Here is a 22683-nt window from a genome sequence, read left to right as displayed (position 1 = left end):
ACACTCTCACCCGATTTCTTCCAACTGTTCATTTTTAACAACTGGAGTAACAGATTTGAGAAAAGAGATGGTTAAAAGTAAACCCGAAGGCCGACGACGCTTTGAATTCGTTGTAAACGATGCCACAAGGATTATTCTAAGTCAGTCAGAAGGGGTGATTCAATACAGTTTCGTTCATTCATTGATAATTAATAATTACACTGGTCTTCCGAAACGCATGTATTCTTTGACGAGAAAGTTCATCGGGATGGAAGAAAATCCGTGAAACGAAGTTTTTCTATGAATCGCTAAACCAATGAGAGATGCATTGACGAAAAGGAAATGGACATAGCCCAGAAGCACCATATCATACCGGAGAATAAATGACGGAATAGAACTAGCCAAGATATAAAGGCATTACATACCATCCCAAAAAAATTTCGAAGAGTAAGTTATCTAGATGTTTTTATAATTTACCAACATACTAGCAGCAAATTAGGTTTAATTAACTATCCATGTTAACTTTGGTGTCATTCGGATTCAAAGTAAATTTTTCACTTTCAAAACTAGTGACCTCAAAGATTTTTTAATCAAGGCATCATGAATAAAAAACATAATAAGAAAGGCCGTGCATAGATAGGCGGGCTTCGACGTTCTGCTAATTGGCCGAACGTGATCTATTGGCGGAAGCGTTTTTTTTTCTTTTTGAATCTCTCCTTGCTTAGAATACACAATTATTCGGAATTTTTTAAATTTAAACCGATTATTTGAACGGTAGTTTAAAATTAGTTAATACGGTTTGAAATTTAAGAGATAAATTTTACTAGATTAAACTTCGTGTGAGACCTCTGCTTTTCGTAGTAATTACTTTCGTTTTTGTATACTGTCAGGAGGCAAGTTAATTCTTCTTATAGTGTCATGCAATTGTTTTTCCTTAGCATTAACAACTGAGTGCCCAGCATGTTTATAATGACGTTAATATAAAAGTTTGTGTTAAAAGAAGGCAGAAGGTCAGTGATTTTAATGCTCTTAGGAAAGGTGATTTTCAGGAAAGGATTTTGAATATGAAGAAGAAAGTAGCAATTTCGAACTATCACCTCTCTCTCTCTCTCTCTCTCTCTCTCTCTCTCTCTCTCNCGTACCTATCTATCTATCATCTATCTTTTCCTCCTTCATTCTTTTCTCTCGCTCCACCACTTTGTTCTCTCTCCCGTTCACATTTATCTCATTATCTTTATATTTTCCCTCTATCGATAATTAACATTAATGTACCAGTAATTTATGAAAAATATTATTATACATCCGTTCATTACAATTCTAAGCTTTTTAATCAATTTTATTGCCTACATACAAATCGATTGTTTTTCTCTGAAAACGCTATCGCAGTGCGATTTCTTCTCGGTTTTTTTGGTCAGTAATTGTTAATTATCGTTAACTGTGCTGGTGACAGAAAAGCGTGTCTAGTGAATCACTTTGCATAGGACAATTTTATAAGAATTCGGTACAAACATCCGTGTATATCGCAAAAACGGTATTTGTTGAACGTGTACGTTTTCGACGTATTTTACATAAATAGAAATTGTATCAAAGATAATCAACTAATCACACCTCAGTCTCACACTAATAATTTTCCCTTTCGTAAAGTTGTTTCTGTGCCTTTTGCAATGTTATGAATAAATTTCCAATGAACTATCCCTTCATTTGACGATCAAACCGCCGTACAAGTTGAAACGATCTGTCTAGAATTATTTATACTTTTTCTCAATTCAAGAATGTTAATATTTACAAAAATATTCTATCAAATCCTATTCGTCGAATTATAAAAACCGAAGTGACATGCACGTTTTACTGTTTTTAAATTGTAGTTATTTATATTATAAAATTAACGAAGGAAGGCCGAAAGATGAATCGACCGTCAGGATATCACCAGTAAGTTGGTGATCAGGGATGCGGTTATAAAATTAAGTAACTTGTAATAACTGCTGAGTTATACATGTACGAGGCTTATCTAATTACGTTATATGTCATTGTTATGTTAATAACTAATATTTGATTGAAACATCCTACTTACCATTTGTCTCAAAATATCACTTAAATTGTCATAGTTAAATGTAAAATATATAACATTTCGAAGTAAGTGAGTTTTTATATTTCTGCAAAGTGAGTTAAAATACATTACCTACACTTTAAATTATTTACTCTAGTGTTTGTGTCATTAGTGTACAAAAATTATTTATTTTTATTCGGAAATCGTGAGGTGCGGTCTGGTGTGATGTAGCTTTCAGAAAAACATTTTCTTTATCGTGCCAATGTTTCGATCTTTATTGAGATCATCTTCAGTGCCTGGGATTTACAAACATTGTTCACACGACACGCAAGAATGGCACAGTTACGCAGAAAACAAACACTTTGAGTGAGTAGAAATACTTTGATTGAATATAAAAAATATTTTTTTGCATTGTATAAATTCACTTTTTTCCACATCCTACATGTATTTGTTAAATTTAAACAATTTGTAAATTCCAGGCCCTGAAGATGATTTCAATAAAGATCAAAACGTTGGCACGATAAAGAAAATGTTTTTCTGAAACCTACATCACACCAGATCTTCACACCATCTCACGATTTCCGAATAATCATCGACTAACGGTCACTAATCACCACCCATTATTTATTTTATGAGATGCTATTAAATTTCGCGATGTTTTGCACCTGTAGTTTCACCAACCTCGTCTACGTGTTCTCACTGGTTTTGGGTGTTATTTCGTCAATCCGTGTCTTCTATAAAACCCAACCTAACTATACTAGCATCAGTAATTAATGACTTTTATTTCACAACATAGATGCTACGTTTTTCACATCTGAACAATTGATCTTATAAACAAGAGTTTTCTATATTCAATCAATTAATTATTCTTTCTAAGTTTTTGATTGAGATAAAAAAGTCAGTGTCACGAGCGGGATTCGAACCCTCGACCTTCGGCTAAATACGCCGCTACTCTACCACTTGAGCTATCGTGACTTCGATCCTCTCGGACATCAACTCTCCATCTCAACCTACAACCATACGAATGTCATTTTCAAATGTCGTGTAATCGGATTGAATTCTCAGCGACTTATGAAGTGGCAACGGGGAGCTGTTTCGTGAACTTCTTTTACTTTTTAAATATTAATCCATTTACGTTTTCATAGTCAATTGACTAAGTTGGTTATTTCCGGTGTCCAAGAGGATGGAAGTCACGATAGCTCAAGTGGTAGAGTAGCGGCGTATTTAGCCGAAAGTCGTGGGTTCGAATCCCGCTCGTGACACTGACTTTTTTATCTCAATCAAGACATTAGAAAGAATAATTAATTTATTGAACGAAGTAACTTAGTCATTTGACTACGAAAACGTAAATGGATTTATGTATTTACAGTTATCTCTCGAGTAATGATACATCGTAAATTATTTCCATTAAAAACGTCCATTATCATCCATCTTTTGAAAAATTTCCTTTTGCTAAACCGATCGAACTAGCGTTGGCTCAGCATCACCACGTAGTTTTTTCCCGCTTTGCCCAACAGTCAGACTCGACAGAAATTCACTAATTTATTTTTAATTTTAATCCACTCTATTCCAGAGACGTAGACAACCAAAAACACATTTTCATTAAAAGTAGTCTTTACTTAAAAAAACAAAAATCAGTATCGATTTCGGGGTGCTGCCCGATCCCCTCTTCCGTTGTTATGAATCCCCAATAAAAACCACTGCCTGTCTAATAGAGTGGATCAAAATAAAAAATAAATTTTAATAACAACGTACAGAATAAAATAGCAACTACAATATGATCTACATAAGATAATATAGTTTTTTTAATGAAATGCACTAACATTGCAATCAACTATGTTTAAATTAGCAAATACTTAAGCGAACAAGTTCTAAACTTTTGTCGGTTTCAAACGTTCGGTAACAATTTATTTGTTATGATCCAATATTAGATTCTGATACGAGACCGCTGTTTTAAGCGTCACTAACTATCGTGTATGACTTAAACTAATATATATGAATATTTAAAAAATGAAGACATTTCTGTTCGATTAAAAAAAAAATTTAAAAACGCGTTTCGCAGCTTACCAATACGTCTAAAACTTCACCCATCTTATTTAGCATGCCCTCTCGTCCAAACAAAGACTACTTAGAATTACTCCGGACGACGTCAATAATGTCAACTTGTCCTAGTTCAAAACGCTTAATTTAATTGACCACTATTGTAATCTGTACTTCGGTTTTTACTCTTAGCAACCATGAAGAATAGCTTTCAATATTCCCGGCTCTTGAAACATTCATTCCAGACCTGTCGAACGTTTTTACAAATTGGCTCGAGAACCACTAGATTTCTGTTATACAAGGGACTTGACCATTATTTAACTCAACAATAATAATATTATTTTGTCCATTTGTATTAAGGTTGGTTTTTCAAGCATATGCGCGAGCTAATATATCTTAATTTCAATTCAGAGATGATTCTGTTGTGTTCGCTGTTCAAGGGAAGATTTTTTCATTTTCTAGCTGAATGTTCCTTCCTTGTTGAGGATATTTGTTTGGGGAGTCTTTTTTATCGATAACTCAACTCTCTAAACTGTACAATTTTAATTTTAGTTTTCTAGTTTGAGGAGCCGATGAGTTTTTCGTTCTCTGCATATCATAAGATACGTAAGATTTCATTTTCTCTTATGTTTATTTTTGTTTTATCTATCCTAATTTTGATTTTTGTTGAATAAATCATTGCGTTTCAAATAAATTCCCTCGGCCATCACTTCCAGCAGAATTTTTACCATCATTGTTGTATTAAGAACTTTCTATTTACTATTATGTCGCAGTTTCTTTTCGTAAATAAAGTACTTTCTTCATTCCTTCATTCATATACAAATACGAAGGACCGCGTGCTCTAGTAGTTGTTAGTATGGGTTGCAGTAGTTGAGGTAAACAATAATTTATTTCCAGTACATGAATTTAGTTTTTCTCCACTCCGGTTCGATGCGCACGCCAGTTTCCGGACTAAGTGGAGGAGTTTAAAAATCCCGTGAAACTGGTTGAACAACTTTTCAAGATTACAATGTTTTAACCAAAGGATTGACTCCCTAATTATAAGATGCAGCTCCGAACCGAAAACTGCTCTCGATTTAATAAATACAAAATCCTTATCATTTGCAGTTCGATCGTCTCCGATCATCCTGGCTGTATTGGTTTATTAGTCGCGTTTGGACATTTTGCGACATCATCAGCGTGGGTATGTGTTCTAATTCTGGTAACAAAAATTTCCACGATTTCCTCATAACAAATTACTCTTTTTGTAAAATATGGTTAAAATTACTCACTTTCATTATCGTTCTAACAGATAACGACATTGCCCTGCAATTAAAATATAATTTATAGTTTTCGTTATAAACATTTAGAGAGCAGGCGTATTAGCAAATTTAGTCATGAGAAAAGCTGCCCAGATGGATAAAAAAACTGCCTGCCTCCACACAGAATTAGACTCCACTCCTCCTACTGCAGATTTTCTCTCTGAAAGGAAAAAAAAAACGAAAAAAAAAGAAGAAAAAAACTGTGGTTTGAAGTTCAAAAGTGCAAATTGCACCGAAAACTGTTGTTGTCTATCTCAGCATATTTTTGGTCAGAGAGTTGTCATAGATCCCCACCCTATGATGCACCTTAAAAACCAAATAATTTATCGATCAATTCGCATAATTTTTCAACAAAAGTCAACCTGGTACGCCGCGTTTTTTTCCGGTGTAAACACAAAAATCTTTAGACTAGCGTTTTTAACCATTATTATAAAAAAACACACTACAGTTTTTATAGTTGACAATAGTGTACCTAGTGTTTATGCATTGCGTTATTTATTCAATCCTCTAACTAGAATTACGTTGTAATGATATCAAATCATTACCCGTGAAATGGGGTAATGATACCTACCTTGCAAGTGTGACAGGCGAGACGTCACGCCTTTAATTCTGAATGTATCAGCGCCTCGCCCAATTTGTATACGCTAAGGTATTAATACATTAAATAACGCTGACTATTCATTCATAAAATTACTACGTTATTGTAAAGCATTTTCTGACATTGCACCACTGTTTTCAGGGTAAAAAATCGTTTAAAATTATGTCACGATGGATAGGGTCGAATTTGGCCTGATGTACTGTATACAATTTTTCTACAAAAAAAGGTAAAAAAATTGAAACTAGACTAAAAAGGACACTGTGTGTATATATATATANTAATCTAGTTTCAATTTTTTACCTTTTTTTGTAGAAAAATTGTATACAGTACATCAGGCCAAATTCGACCCTATCCATCGTGACATAATTTTAAACGATTTTTTACCCTGAAAACAGTGGTGCAATCGGATTTTAAATTAGTCAAAGGATGACAAAGTTATAGCAAAAAGAAACTGGCAGGGTAATTTCGACGATGAGCTGCATATTTTACTGTATGTTCGCGACAAATCCGAATTCCTCTCTCCGAAATGTTGGAAGGGTTTTAGGTTTTTAGGGAAGTACTCCGGACTTACAATTTTAAGCCATATCGCTCTCATCTTGTCCAGGGACTTCGGGACTCTGATTATGACAGGCATCTTATGTTCCTTGAACAAATGACGATTTTGGAAGCTGAATAAAATGATCTTCTATGCATCCCACGGACTGATGAATCCAAGTTCACCTCTAACGGCATACTAAACCGTTGGAATTTTTGAACGTGGGCAGAGAAAAACCCAAGAATTTCGTACTCTTGTAATCATCAGGTGGTCCACAGTATCAACGTTTGGTGTGGACTTGGATATAAATTAATTGGGCCTTATTTTTACAAAAATAATTTAAACCGTGCTCAGGGCTTCACTTTTCTGAGGGAAGTTTTATCATCATTATTAGATGCTGTTCCTCTGCACTAATGACAAACAATGATTTTCCAGCTTGATGACATCTGGAATAGGTGGATAGGACCTCATGGCCGGATCTGTTGGCCACCTCGGTCATCTGATTTATCTCCACTTGACTATTTTCTGTGGGGCCGTTTAAATAACAGTGTCTACACCAATCATAAGACAGCAACCTCAGTTGAAGGACTGCGGCAAAGAATAGAAAATGTTTGTCAATTGCTCTCCCCTGGCTCTATCGTCCTTAGCACTGGTGAAGAGTGGTTAAAAAAAGCAAATCTTTTGCATCTTTACTCAAACCAAGCAGTTTGAACATGAAATGTGATTAATAAATAGCAAACCAATGTTGTTGTGTTTTTCACCCTTTTCGTCACAACTTTGTTCGTTTTGATCAATTCCAAATCCGATTGCAACATTGTTTTCAGCGAAAAAAATCCTTTAAAATTCTATGTGAGGATATATAGGGTAGTATCTGAAATTTTGAAGTTGAACTGAGCCTGAGGTACCCTGTATAAGTTTTCTTCCAAGAAAAGATAAGTTATTTCTCTGATAGAATGGGAACTCTCTACAAAAGTACTATCTCTGTAACAAGAAAATAATCAAAAGGTCATGCTCAAAGTGCTAGTTGTGTTCTCGATTTTGGATTATGCTGTATGTCTTTTTAGACAGCTTTGGACCAAAAGTAAGTGGCCGTGTGTCAACTTCTTCTACATATATGATCCTCTGAGGGCCACCTACCTAAAGTGTTCTTGATACGGGAAAGTGCCTCTGTCAATCCGTCCCACCGATGCTGCCATTTTCTTTTAAATGTATTTAGTTTTTTAGTTATCTCATTGATTTTGAATGTTGTAGATTTGGTTCGAGGTCCATTAGTAAAATTAGAGAAAAGTATCATGATAATAATCAAACATTTAATTTTAATAATAAAAATGAGACATCATGAATGAAATGTGGGATGGTCCACTCCTGGCTCTCAGCTCCTCAATTATAACTTCAACAATCAGATAAAACCATAGAGTGTTTTTCGTCTAATCAAATTTCCTTATCCATCATTTTTTATACAATTATAATATCAAGGGTCTAAGGTGTTAAAAACAAACAATTTAATTTTATACCCTTAAGGGTAAAATAATTTAATAGCATTTAAAATATTTCACCTTAAGAGGTGGTGGCTCAGGTAAAACTGGGCAGTGAATGAGAAAATTTTTCTCTTGTTTATTGATTATGATTCATTTGGTGGGATACAAAACTTGCTTATTTAAGCAAAAATAAATTTAGTATTGCCTTTTTTTAATTTAAAGAATCAAAATCTTTCAAAACTTGAACACTTCCTCAACTTACACTTTATTCAATCTAATAATTATCATTTACTAGCTTTATAGCCCGGCTTTGCCAAGAAAGACAATAAAAAGGGTTATTTCTCATTTTTTTTGTAAATCCTGATGCCCATCGCCCATTATTTTTTGTATGCCCATTTTATAGTATCTCAACCCGCCTGGCACTAATAAAAACAAAGTGTGAAAGTTTAAACAAAATGAGTACAATAGTTTTCATTTACGAGCATTCACTTGTTGATATCACACACGCACGCACACATGCATGCACGCGCACACACCACACACACACACACACACACACACACACACACACACACACACACACACACACACACACACACACACACACACAGATTACACTTTGTAGTCATTACCATAGTGATCGTTGTATATGAATTTTGTTTCAGATCTGATATTCACCTCCTGTTCCATGGTGAATTGTACAAGGATATCGAAAAGTATTGAAATTAGTCGCTAATTTCTTAAATTGCTTATAAAAAGCTGAAATCGACGAAGTTGTCAAACAAACGGGGCTAAGCGACTTGGGGCTTAGTAGTTTTTAGTAAGATTCTGTCAACTTACTGGCCTGCCAAGTCCCAGGCTGCTCATCCCATTGTAACTTCCATTTAAATATTGTATTGTGAATAACACAGGAGTTTATTTTTTTAATATACATTATTTTAAACTTATATTATACTAACTAGCTGTATGAATTTCATTCAGATGATTTGTATTTTTGTTTGGTTTTGCAGGATCGGCAACAAGATCACAAATGAAAATTTAAAGCAATACCGCTCTTTAGGGTCTGGGGATTTCTGAGGGCACTACCCAAATGAAAGAAACCCAACAGGCAATGCCCTTGGAAATCCCAAACCTTTGCGGACATCAACTGAACCCTGAAACTAACTGATCAATAAAAATTGTCTATTTAATAATAATAAATTTTAATATTAATTTTAACTAATGTATTTATACACGTTTATGTCGCAATAAATTTATTTTTATCATAAATAGACGTTTCATTTTTCTCTATAATTATTTAGAGGAATACCTATATATCATTCCTTTTTTAATTCCACAAATTTTAAAAGAAAGAAAAAATTACTATTTGACAGAAATAATTGAGGTGTAGTGAGTAAATTGTTCACTGGTTGGAAACGATAGTTGTTTGATATGTGGTAAATAAAGCACAGATGCAATCTCCCATTTGTATTTACAATTGGATTTTGTAAATAAATCTTTTGATAGACAATTTTTTCTTTGTTTCTATAAAGCTGCTTTCTAACATTCTGGTGGTTTGATTTTTTTTTAAGATGTACCATTTTTAAGTTTCATATTTGTTTGAGTGATGGTGTTAAGTGATACAGGTTCGGCTAGAATCATAGGATTGTTGGAAGATGGAAGAAGTCAAGCATATAATGCCAGGGTGGTTAATATTCCCAAAACAACTGTTCGAAGGGTGTTCCATCGTTAACAAGATACTAAAGGTTACTCAAGAAGGCATGGATCAAGTCGCCATCGTGTCTCATCTCAGAGAGATGATCGTTTTTATTGTTTCAAATGTACTCCGTAATCTACATTCTACCGCTGCTGATATCAAGCAACGACTTCAACAAGTTATATATATTATTCAGGGTGAGCGACCAAGACCCGGGGGGTTAAATGCCTGGGTAGACTCGTACCCCATCCCTAAAAGGTCCGGGACTTGGTCGGCTTACGTGTCCTGCATAAACCTCNGTTATTGATACTCTCTTTCGCTGTGCTCATAGAGTGAGGTAATACCGGTTGTGGCCCAACAAATGCAGTATTAGAACCTTCTTTGGCTAGGCCATCCGCCTTTTCATTGTCATGGTGTCCTTTATGTGCTGGTATCCAAATAAGGGTCACCTTATTCTCAAACCTGAAAGAGATCCTATTGATAACATCTATAGTTTCCTCTACCAGTCGTGAGGTTGACAAAGCTTTTTCTAATGACTTGGCCGTGAACCACACGGGAGATTACACGCCTGTAAACCACGTGTCTATGGCGAATGTTGTTTTCTGCTGTTGACAAGTGTCTTTTTCACTCGAATGGGTGGGAAAGTATCGGAAGCAATAGTTACAGACAACACGAACATGGAGAACAATCCTTCCTTACCAGCAGCACCAATTTGGAGCGTTGTGAAAGAGACAAGGTTGCTCCCCCTCAGGTATTGAGTGATAAAGACGAGGGATTCACCCTGGTTAAAACTTAAAAGCAAAATAGGTAAGAGAGGAGGGCGATCCAGGTTTGAGCACAATAAGGATCGCTATAAGTCTCGAAAGGTGGTCCACATCCGCGTTTCAACCTGCCTTCAGGGACAGATTCAAACAAAGAGAAACCCCCAGGTAAGTACCATGGATCATTCATGAGACCTCTCAGGGTGTCACAAATTAATATGCAGCACAGCAAGATTGTCACGGCCTAAATCGGTAGGGACATGACTGTGCTGCAAACGTTCATTTATTTGATACAGGAACTTTATACCTATAGGGGCCAAGTAATCGGTTTAAAAAATCAAAATTTTGAACTGTTTCAGGATCTAAGGCATGACAGGCCAAGAGCTTGCATTGTGACCCATAAGGAATTAAAACCAATCCCTATAACTAGGTTTTGTCATCTGGGAAATCTGGGCCATCAATGTGTGTTGTAGAACACTTATGGAAAATAAAATTAAGAGAAAAGATATTAAAATCTCAGTCAGGCTAGTCTTAGGGCATTACTTCAACAAGTTAGAACTGTTAATGGCAGTTTCTGCACTGTAAGCAAATACTTCAAAACCTGGAATACATGCCTGAAGGTCTGCCACTGGTCCAGAACTTTTGACAAGGCACAGAACAGCTCAGTTAAGTTTTGCACAAATTCACATCAATTGGTCTGAGCAAGATTGGATAAATTACAAGTTTTTGTTTGAAGAGCAATATTTCCTCACATTTTCACTCCGAAGAAGCCGTGGACGTGGTAGTATTATCGTTTGGGCACGCATTTCTAAGGATCATCACACAAACTTGATCCTCATCGAGTGTTCCCTCACATCTGCGTGATACATTGAAGTTGTGTTATCCGAAGTTCTTCCTTATTTGCCACTAATATTGGGTATGGTTTTATTTTTATGCATGACAAAGGAAGGCCCCACACAGCTAGGATCATCGTGATCACTTGGAAGGGCTTTCATTCAATGTTTGGAGTTGACAGCATGTGGTCCCGACCTAACTATTAAACACCTTTGGGACAAGTTGTCAAAGAGGGTAAAAAGTTGCCCAGTGGGGCCAGAGAATTTTCAGAAATTAAGAATGGTGCTGTTGTAGGAGTATGAAAATGTTTCACAGCACTACATTCAAAACCTAATAAAATCGATGCCAAGCGGTAATCATTGCAAGAGGAGGAAATATTCCGTATTGAATTGAATATTTTCTTCATTTTTCCTTAGCATTATTTTTGGTGAAATTGTTTTACTCAGTTTAATTTTTGATTTGTTTTTATGACGAGGATAGCCACTTTTTTTGCCTCAGTGTATTTGACTGCATTCCACATAGTCACTTTCTTCAATGATTAACTGATAATATTATAACATAATACATAATAATTTGTAAGAATGTAATATGAACATCAATGTATCAATGTACTATTTATTATGAATAAAGCATTGAATTTTTGGTAAATATTTATTGTCTTTTTTTTAAGATTTTTTTTAAACAATCTGACAGTAACTTCATGTTGTTATGTGATATAAATATATATATAAAATCATATGTTGGTAATATTGTTATTCTATTCTGTAGGTTGTTATTAAAATTTATTTTATTGTCTCGTCTCACTCTATTCCACAGACAGAGAAGAGCAAAAATACACTCCTCTTTCTTATTCAGTTAGTTTGACATAAAATACCCAGTTTCATGGAACATTTGCACCCCGAAATCGATAGTTGTTTAAAAAATACAATTACTTTTTAATAAAGTGTGTTTTTTGTGGTCTCCGTCTATGTAATAGAGTAGGACCCAACTTTCTAAGTTTTTGTAGGGTGTTGGGGTGCTTTTGGAATAGGTGTCAGAAGACTAGTATTTGTAGTATCGCTTTGTCAGCGTTACTGTGAGCGCTGTTTTTCGATTTGACCTTTTGAAAAATATTAATAAAAATATATGTACATTGTCTTCTTAATTCACCTTTTAATTAACGCAGTAAAAACGAAAACTGGGGTTTCCATTTTCGTGGATCTCCTCACGTCATTACCGCGGATATTGGAGGTTTTAGTACATTCTTTTCTAGTGCGTTTGTTAAACCATTAAATAAATTTAAGATAGTTTCATGCTGAAAACCTGAAACGGATGACGTTAAATCTGGATATTGTATTTAAAAATTTTTTACACGTGTCCGTAGACGTCGTACTCGATTTTACATGCCCCCCTCCACGAAATTTGCAAACTTTATCGTTAATCATAAAATAATAATAAACCAGTTACCGAATATTTTATACATGTTGGATTTTTGTTATGGTTAAAAACAAAAAACTAAAAGTAGTAATAGAATTATTGAATGTAAAATGTTTCATTAGATTTTAATGGCATTGGTTTTTACCACTTCTCAGTTTGGTTGGTGCGACTGTCAGTGGTTTCTGAAGGGACCGAAGTTCTGTAGAAGAGTAATTTAGACACTACATAGTGAGTTTTTGAGAAACTGTTTTTGGGCTGGGCTCCACGTCGTTTTCCGTCTGAAAACGAGATTTGACATCGACGCGAGTTTTTGTGAATCAAGCCGAATTCCGACTACTTGACCGTCTGAATAGCGAAAGCCGGTCGAAGGCTAGATCCCAGGCAAAATGACTGCTCATGATCAAATTAAAGCCATGTTAGACCAGCTCATGGGAACCGGTAGAAATGGTAAGTCGAACCTTCATTTCACAGCTCATCCTCTTAATTTACAAGTTGGATGTCTAAACTGTCCCGAGTGAACATGTTTGACAAAAAAATTCAATCATTTGTGAAAATAACAGCTTCATTTCGCAATCCGGCCACGTTCTGCATGGTGCATGGAGTCCGTCGTATTACAACGCGTAACGTTTCAGTTTATCGTTTAACTTTTTCTTTCCGCTCTTTGAAAACGGACGTTCGATCATAATTGCACTGGGGATGTCCCCCTAATATTACCTAACGATGTGCAATGGTTTTTATACGGAATGTAATAAAATTTATTTTAATATTAGCTATATCAAAGCTCGATAGATGAAATTGCCGAATCCAGACCCCCCCCCACCAATGAAATTTATATAATAATAAATTTATCCTTTCATGTGATTTAAAACATAAGAATTTATAAAAGCTGACAACGTGTAGAATTATTTCCCTAATTAGATTGATATTTGTCAAATGGCAATTGCTTTTGGTTGATATGTTTAAACAAATAAATGACCCCAGTTCTAAATAAAAAGTACAGCTTTATGATTAGATTTTTTTTCTTTAATCTCGTTTAAATTTTATTTGGGTTAGTATGAAGAAAAATAGACAATTTCTTTGTAAAGAAACCTTTTCCTCAGTACGATGCCATATTTGCCATTTAAGAAATGGAACGACTTTCCAATGATATAATAAAATAAACCAATCGTACAAGTAAATTTTGAGGCAAATGATCTCAGCTCCTTGAGGAACCGAAGGTTGAGTGTTAGATTGGGATCCGTGCTCTCCAGGGACTTGGTTTAAGAAAATGGATAAGCGTTATACTTTTCTCGTTCTCAGCTGAAGGTGCTGCGGTAAGGTAAGGAGTTGGTGAGGTTTTGTTTGATCAAAAGCTCTCTGCCTTGACCTTGCTTTATGGTTGCATGGCCTATTCTTCAGCCCGAAAAACACACTTGCGGAGGGTCAATAAGCTCTACTATCAGGATCTTCGAGCGTTCTTTGGCCAGCCTGTGCTGCAGTTGGGAGTGCCGCTGCCCGAATTTTGAGGGAGCAGCTCACCCTCAGCAATGCAGTGGGGTTCCTTACCAAACAGGGACATATGCTTTTGGGTGCAATTATTCTTACATGTCAGTAGATAGAATATACGAGCAACTTAAGAATATACATAACCTCTAGGAAAATACTTTGACGACGTTTTAGGGAAAGCAGGGTTAATACTTGGAATGGCACTTGAGCTGGGCAAGTGGCAACCAATCTTGGTCCTTCCAGCCATACTCGTCCAGGAACATCTTGCTCTGTTCAATTTCCCATACTGATATTCCCATATAATCCTCACACCGATGTCCAGTATAACTTTCAGGCTTGTGTACAAATATGTATCTACATAAAACATTGTCTTTCAGGTGAGAACAATCGCTACCATGTCAAGTTTTCAGACCCAAAAGTCTGTAAAAGCTTCCTACTAGGTTGCTGTCCCCATGAAATCCTATCATCCACCGTAAGTATCTGGGCCATCCTTTTATAATTTATTAATGATTTGTTCACCTAATGCCAAAACATTCAAGTTTGATTTGCTTTCTTGTTAGTATTTAATCAGGACTTGTTGGCAAATTTATTGGTTTTGGTCTGTAAACAATCTCATTTCTTGTATTTGTTTGTAGGCCTTAATAAAAATAATTTGAATTCTTTTATTATGGCCATTTGTTATTCTTAGATTCAGTTCTGGCAATGCATTCAGCCAATGGTTTCTCTTGACCTATTTTGGTAGTGGCATCTATCTTAAATATTTTCTCCATTTTGTTTCTACTTTGTAATGGTTTGTTGTTTCTTTGCACTGGCGTTTGATTGTTGTGTTAATGTTCACAGTTCAAAAACCACCATAATTATTTTCATTAATTTGTGAAGTAGGAATGTTACTTTTATTAGTTCTATGATATTGTTTGCAGGAACAAAAACAAAAAGTTTGTCTAAAGATGAAAGCTATTCTAAAAGGTCAATTCACATCAGTTCATTTAAAATTATATGAACAGCCTGCATTCTTCAAATCCATTATTCATGTTGTTTATGTTATGTTATGTTCCATTATTTTTTTACATTCTATTGATTTTTTTCATCATATTTTCACCATTTAGGATTGTGGAGGATAAGTTTTCCAGGAGTTGTATGTGAATGATATGTTTTTTAGTATAGGTCGTTGAGCCTCACCATTATTGATTATATCCACTTAATGGTGTTAGCTTGAATTTTTTTAAATAGTAATATGTAGTGTTAATGAATTAATTTGCCATAGACATTTATGATATTTTTCAAATCAATACATTTTTAGGATATAACTCTTGGATTTAAACTTTTCCAACTTACACAATTCAATACTCATAGCAGGATATATTGTTACACAGTGAAATGTGTAGTTCCTTTTTCATTATCCTATTGCCAACAGTTGCTTTTGGTCTATGTGTTTTTCAACATTCCACCATCTTCAGTGGTTAATCAGGGTTGTTTAATTTATGCATCTGTAGTTAAATTGATGCAAACAAACCTGTCACTAAAGATGCTAAATGTCAAAACATAGCAAGGAAAGGCAAGAAGAAATCTTTCTGTGAACTTCACTTAAATAAAAAGAAAAGTTTAAAAAAAGCTAGGAAAAAGGTGCTTTGGCTAGTTAGTTTGTTAGATTTTTTATTTTCTTTAATGACACTGGTCTGAATTACTTTTTAGAATATCTTTTTGAGATCTAAATATAAGAAATTAATTTTCTTTTCTTTAGTATTTGGATTTTTTTTTAAATTTCTGTAATCCTTAGGTGAGGAATTGTTTGGGGCACACACCTCATGAAGATGGTTAGGGCGTAAGGATTTAGTTAGTTTATATTTAATTACCTTAAATAATATAAATTAATTATAAGTTTAGTTTGTAAAAGTGTGATTAGCAGTCCATTTGGGTATTATGGTACGTAAATGCAATATTTATTACAAAATTTTAACTTGTAATATGAAAAAAAGAGGAAAATAAAAATTAAGAGAGGAAAATATTGTTGAGGTGTTGGGGCTGAGTAATAGCAATTATTTTGTAAGTATAATAAGTGCATGCCACTATCAAACAAATCAAATTTAAATTTTAGAACAATCCCAATTTATTATTTTCAAAAATAATAAAATAATAACAGTACACAACCAAAATAATAGAGGATAAAAATGATTGAACCTATTGTCCTGTAAGTATTATTCAGAAAAGTATGTACAATTGTGAAATTAAATTTAAGACTTCAACTAAGAAGAAAACTAAAGGAAGAGGGAAGAATCCAACATTTGTTTGTGAGTATTCGATTCGTCTTCGCTATAAAAAATATAAAAAAAAAAATTTAAAAAATTCATGTTAATAAAAAGGCAAACTTTTGAATACCACTGAATCGAACTCGGTACGTATTGAATATAAATTATTAACAGGAGAAAGACAAGATAAACTGACCAAAAAAAGATTGAAATGATAAATAAGAGAAGAGCAAGGGAGCAATTTTGTTGTAATTGCCTCATCATCGAGGAAACTGGCACATAATCCATCGTACGTATTGAATTTGTGTGAAACAACCAAAACCAAACCAAAAGTGTTGTCTAAAATTTCAAATTATTTATAAACACTTATAGGGGATTTAAAGATAGAAGAAACAAGTTGATGGAGTTTCTCCTCATGTACGTGATCAACAGTTGTACACCGACTAAAACAAATGAGCTCTCGCGCCCTTCCCCCCGTAAGTCAACTACAAATTTTGAAACCTATTTTTCTATCTCTTTATTTTATAAATTTATATTTTCTGTACCCAGTAAATTTTCATCTTACTAAACTAAAAACAAAAAAATTAATGTTTTGTCCCAGTTTCTCCCAAAATCAATAAGAAAGAAAATTGTGTTTAGAAACGGCAGATATGAAATATTTTCCTCTGTTATATACAATCTTGTACCTAGCGGATGAATCACCCAAATTGCCACACTTGGATCTTCATTTTATGGCCTTTATCATCCGTCTTTATATATTAAAATGTTGTATGTATTCATTTTTATATTTATCTTATAATAATTTGTTACTTGTTTTTATTTAAGTGTTCATCAGAATGTGATTTATTTTTACAATTTTGTAGATTTGTAGAATTAAACCTACAATGGGATGCTTCACGATTTTCCAGAAATAATGATTTGCTTGTTTATTTACTTACAAAAATTCATTTAGTTAAGTTGACACAATCTCAGTTTCAATGTAACTATTAAAATTGAACTATTTTGAACAGATGTATTTAACTCTTCCAGAAGAATAATAATTGCTCTCCATTCATAGTAGCTCATTTTTTGGGTTAAGTTGAATTACAGTTTTTTGCAACTGAATTTTAGTTTACTTAAAATTTAAAAAAAAGTTAATATATTTTAGAAAACTTTTTTAGTCTTTAACTTTGTTCTTATTTCTGGAAAGTTTTTTAAATTATGTATAAAATGTTATATCAACATTTGAAAATATTTATGGAGGATAAATCACATTCTCGATTATAGCTTTCATTTCACTAAGCTTTATGATATTTGTTTCCTCCTTTTTATTAGTTGATTTTAAACATTTTTTAAATACACATTTTAGACCTGTCCTTAAGAAAACTGTAAAGAAAAAATACAAATTTTGTGGATTATTTCTTTTTTTTAATTAATAAAATAATTGTTTAAATGAAATTAGAATTGCACTGCAGAGTATTTTGTTTTTAACTTATTACTTGATAGAATCATAGATCGTTATTTAATATTAGGGCAAAGAAGCACTGAAATAATTATAAATTTTAAAACCAAGAACAGTGTTTCTTTCAGTCCTTTAGTTGTGTGTGTTTATTTTATTTAAATTTTATCCTTTTATTAGCTAAAACTCAAAAATTAAATTCCCTTGAGGGGAGTAATAATTTTTATTAACTTTTATTTTTCCATTTTAAATAATGACTTTTGATTGTATTTTTAGAGAATGGATCTGGGTGAGTGTCCAAAAATTCATGATTTAGCATTAAGAGCTGATTTTGAGAATGCTTCTAAAACAAGAGACTACTTCTATGACATTGATGTAAGTGAGGAATAGAAAATATAATTTTTTTTTTTTTCTATTTCAAATGTTCATAAAATGTAAACTTTCAACAGGCTATGGAACAACTTCAATCCTTCATTACTGATTGTGATAGGAGGACAGAGGTCGCCAAGCAGCGACTTCTTGAAACACAAGAAGAATTGTCGGCAGAAGTGGCAGAGAAGGCAAAAGTTGTCCACGAATATGCTGAAGAGATAGGGAAAAAATTAGCAAAGGCTGAAGCACTCGGAGCTGAAGGACTCGTAGATGAATCACTGAAATTGATGGGAGAGGTAATTTGTTGTTGCAAAAATATTATGCATATTTGTAATGTATTATTTTTTATTCTTTGACACAGATTGAAGATTTGCGAAAAAAGAAAAATGAAGCGGAAGAGATATACAGGAATTCTATGCCAGCCAGCAGCTACCAGCAGCAGAAATTAAGGGTGTGTGAAGTATGCTCAGCATATCTCGGAATTCATGACAATGATAGACGTCTCGCCGATCATTTTGGAGGCAAACTGCATCTTGGATTCATTAATATACGTGAAAAGCTTCAAGACCTTCAGGTAAAATGTTATAAATAAAACTGCAAACATTTACAGACTTATTTAATATTATTTGTCCATTCCAGAAAACTGTTGAGGAACGTAGGAATCAGAGGAAGGCGGAGTCCCGTGAGAGAGATAGAGATAGGGATAGGGATCGTGAAGACAGAGATCGCATGCGTGAGAGAGATCGAGATAGAGATCGTGATAGGTCTTACAAGAGGTCATCAAGGTAAGTTGAAAAGGAATAAACAAACAGCATTCTTTATCCAATTAAAAACAATAATTATTCTGCTACATCATGAAATAACTCTTGTAAACACAGGAATAAAAGTAAACCACAATCATAGGCAAACTGTGATTTATGGTGTGATTTATTCAATAAACAATATTGAATAAATATATTAAATTTTTACCGATTGGTCCAAGACCGGTGATGGTGTGGCATGTGCTGTGCATAGCGAGGGAGTGGCCACCTTCTGGTCATTGCCCCCTCGTTGCAGCGTATGCACGGCAGAGCTGTATGTGATTTGGCACGCTCTCGAGGTGGTGCGGACCGGGGAGGGCTCAGCCTTCCTCGTATGTACCGACTCTCTGAGTGCTGTCTGGGGTATGCGACAGTTCTCTGTGGACCCTCTCGTCGTGCTCTTGTTAGAGAAATATGCGGAGCTGGAGCCTCTCGGAAAAACGGCGGTTGTCTGGATTCCCAGACACGTCGGCCTGGAGGGTAACGAACACGCGGTCAAGGCGGCAAAAGCCGGTGCGTCTCACCCTCCAGATTGGACCATCGCGATTAGGCCCCCTGACGCTAAACACGCAGTAAAAAAAGTGATAAAAGAAAGATGGCAGTGTCAGTGGGCGTGCTCATCCGAGGGGCCCTTGCGAGTCAAGAGCACGACCAGTAGCTGGCCCTGAGCAGGAGACAAGGGTCGTCCTCACCCAACTGAGGATTAGCCATATGCAGTTGACACACAGGCACTTTTTTTTTTTCTCCCTGTGGACATCAGGGACTGGAGGAGTTCCCTCCTGAGCACTGCAGCTGAGCTGTACAGCTTATTGTACTTTATCCCTGGCTCCATATTTTGGGGGAGGGCTCGCAACACAAATGTGAACCTGAGCCCCCGTTGTACTGGTGTTATTCCATCGAAGAAACTCATTTTTGAAGGTGGTTGGGACAAAAATTCAAGGTCGCTGACATCTGATCCCGCCCCTTCCATTGACGAGTGCTGTGTCAATTTCTTTCAATTGCGGCCACTGGTCCGACGGTGGGGATCGAACCCATGGCCACGGGATCTACCGCGGCCCCAAATCTAGATTAGTTTGAGTATAATAGGAGGAATATCAAATACTCCACCAACCAAACGGAATGAGTGTACAGTATGGATGTATTTATGTGTATGAATGTATTTATTTGTATGAATGTAGTGTTTGAAAGGGTTAATAGAATGTAGACTTAGTTGGGGGCTCAAATAACCTAGATGTCGGAAGCCCCAGTCAAAAAAATAAAATAAATAACAATAGTAATAAAAAACAATAAATAAATTACAACAAAATAGTGAGGATTCACTGACACCATTCCAACTATGGATGGTGTTTGAAAGTAGGCCTCTCAACAAATTCTGAAAGTTAAATTTATTTTATAATCTCCATTATGTAATCATATGGCCTATTGAAGCAGTTATTTAATTAATAACATCCATTATTTAATCAATTGGCCCTTTGAAGCGATCATTTGAGTTCAAGAAAATTCTGATATTGTTTTTTTGAAATTATGATTGCAACAAAATAGTGAGGATTTGCTGACACCATACCAACTATGAATGGGGTTTGAAAGTAGGCCTCTCAACAAATTCTCAAATTTAAATTAATTGTATAATCCCTGTTATTTAATCAATTGTCCCTTTGAAGCAATCATTTGAGTTCAAGAAAATTCTGATATTTTTTTTTTTTTTAATTATGATTGCAACAAAATAGTGAGGATTCGCTGACACCATTCCAACTATGAATGGGGTTTGAAAATAGACCTCTCAACAAATTTGTAAATTGAATTTTATAACATACATCATTTAATCAAATGGCCCTTTACAGCAATCAGTTGAGTTCAAGGAATATTCTAATTTTATTTTAGTTTTTCCATTGAAATTGTGTTTATGACAGAATAAGTGAGCTATCTTTTTACAGATAGTTCCTTCTCACAGTTAATTGTTTTCAACAATCGGATTCCAGGGTAGAAGGGATTTACAACCACTTCTCTTGACATGAATTGTAAGAGAACTTACCAGCATGACATTCCGATGAGAAGCTGGTTTTTAAGTTTGAACGTCCGAAATGAGGGAATAATAACACAATTAAGTATTATATAAATAAATTTGTAAGAAAATAATTGTAAATTACTGATTAATTTGTGTTTTTATATATTCATTAGTAAAACAATTAAACATTAATAACAGATTAGTAAATTAATAATTTAATTAAATAATTTAACAAAATTTAATTAATTTATTCTATTAATTTATACAACTAATGTTATTTAGGAACATATTTAAAATAGGTGGTAAATCAAAATCTATTATGTTATGTCCACCATTTTAAATTTTTAAATTTCAAATTTTTTAAACTGCTCTTGTTCCCTCCCTTTGTTGAAACTGTGTAACACTGTTCTATGTAAATTGAAAATTATGTTTTGATTCTTTTGGATGGTCCTTAAATTACAAAATTTGGTTGATTTAGGAACGTATTCATTAAATGAAACAAAACACAATTTCAGTTTAAATTTAAATACAACATTGTCACAGCCAGCGTTCAAATCCAGCGGTCCTGCATTCGAACCCGACATACTTACAAATGGGCTTTTTTTCAAAAACACTGGCAACCTGAGGGTTTATATAACCTCTGCTGTGGCGAACCCTCTTAAAAAAATAAATAAAACTGTTTCAACAAAGGGAGGAAACTAGACTGGTTTGAGAAAATTGAAATTAAGAAATGTAAAATTGATCATGGTGATAAATGCCCTCATAATATAGACAATTGATTTACATCCTATTTTAAATATGTACCTAAATAATATTAGTCATACAAATTAATTTAGTTAAGTTTATCATTAATTTACTAATCTAATTAATGTATCATTTTAATTTTAATGTGTGGTGTTTAGTGACTATTAGTTAATGATTATTTGGAGATTGTGAGATGTGGTTTAATTTTAATTTTTAATAAATAAAAACACAAATTAATCGCTAATTTATAATTATTTTCTTACAGATTTATTAATATAATATTTAATTGTGTTTTAATTCCCACTTTTCGCATGTTCAAAATTGAGCGGCATTAAGCACCAGCTTCTCATTGGAATGTTGTGTTGGCGGGGGATTTGCGAGTTCACTCTTACAATTCATGTCATGAGATGTGGTTCCGTGTCTTTAACCTAATGATGAACTATAAGCTCGAAATATGGATCATTGAAAACAACTAACTGTAAGTGGGAGCTATCTTTTTAAAAAAATTGAACAAAACACTCACTCCGTCATTTATCATTTATATTAAATACTTATACTCTACACTAGTAGCCTCTTTTTCCTAATTGTAGATTTTAATTTTAATTATGAATATATTTCAGATCTTCAAGGAGGTCACGTTCAAGGTCGAGGTCAAGATCTCACAGATCTAGGGACAGGTCGAGATCAAGGGAGTCTAGACGAAGGGAACGTTAATATATGAACTACTATGTAATTTGCACTTCAACATCATATTTTAAATGATTATTTATATTTACAAAATGTCAGATTTTTTTTGTTTTTCTTTTTAATTTTTTTTTTTTTTTTTTTTTTTTTTTTTTTTAATTCCCCTAAAGTAGTTAATATTGGGGTGTGTACATTGTTATATATATTTTACAAATTTTCAATTT

At 34.1% G+C, this 22683-nt stretch overlaps 1 protein-coding gene across 7 annotated transcripts; it reads left to right on the top strand.

Moving 5' to 3' along the window:
* Window positions 1–12842: 12842 nt before the first annotated feature.
* Window positions 12843–22591, top strand: LOC106672360 (putative RNA-binding protein Luc7-like 1). 7 transcript variants are annotated; one of them, XM_014403723.2, is made up of 8 exons: window positions 12845–13132; window positions 14548–14642; window positions 15948–15984; window positions 18131–18229; window positions 18304–18522; window positions 18588–18800; window positions 18866–19011; window positions 22396–22591. In XM_014403723.2, exons 3-8 carry the CDS (start codon window positions 15976–15978, stop codon window positions 22487–22489), a joined length of 780 nt encoding a protein of 259 aa, XP_014259209.1. In that variant the 5' UTR covers window positions 12845–13132; window positions 14548–14642; window positions 15948–15975; the 3' UTR covers window positions 22490–22591. The 7 variants fall into 7 exon arrangements, with proteins under 7 accessions (XP_014259207.1, XP_014259209.1, XP_014259210.1 ...); XM_014403721.2 differs by lacking the exon at window positions 15948–15984 and having other exon boundaries at window positions 12843–13132; XM_024228396.1 differs by lacking the exon at window positions 12845–13132 and having other exon boundaries at window positions 14556–14642; window positions 15948–16003.
* The last annotated feature ends 92 nt before the right edge of the window (window positions 22592–22683 follow it).

Source organism: Cimex lectularius, unplaced genomic scaffold, assembly GCF_000648675.2.
Source record: "Cimex lectularius strain Harlan isolate CLEC.00 unplaced genomic scaffold, Clec_2.1 scaffold222, whole genome shotgun sequence".
Taxonomy (NCBI): Eukaryota; Metazoa; Arthropoda; class Insecta; order Hemiptera; family Cimicidae; genus Cimex; species Cimex lectularius.
This window is presented reverse-complemented; position numbering and strand designations above follow the sequence as displayed.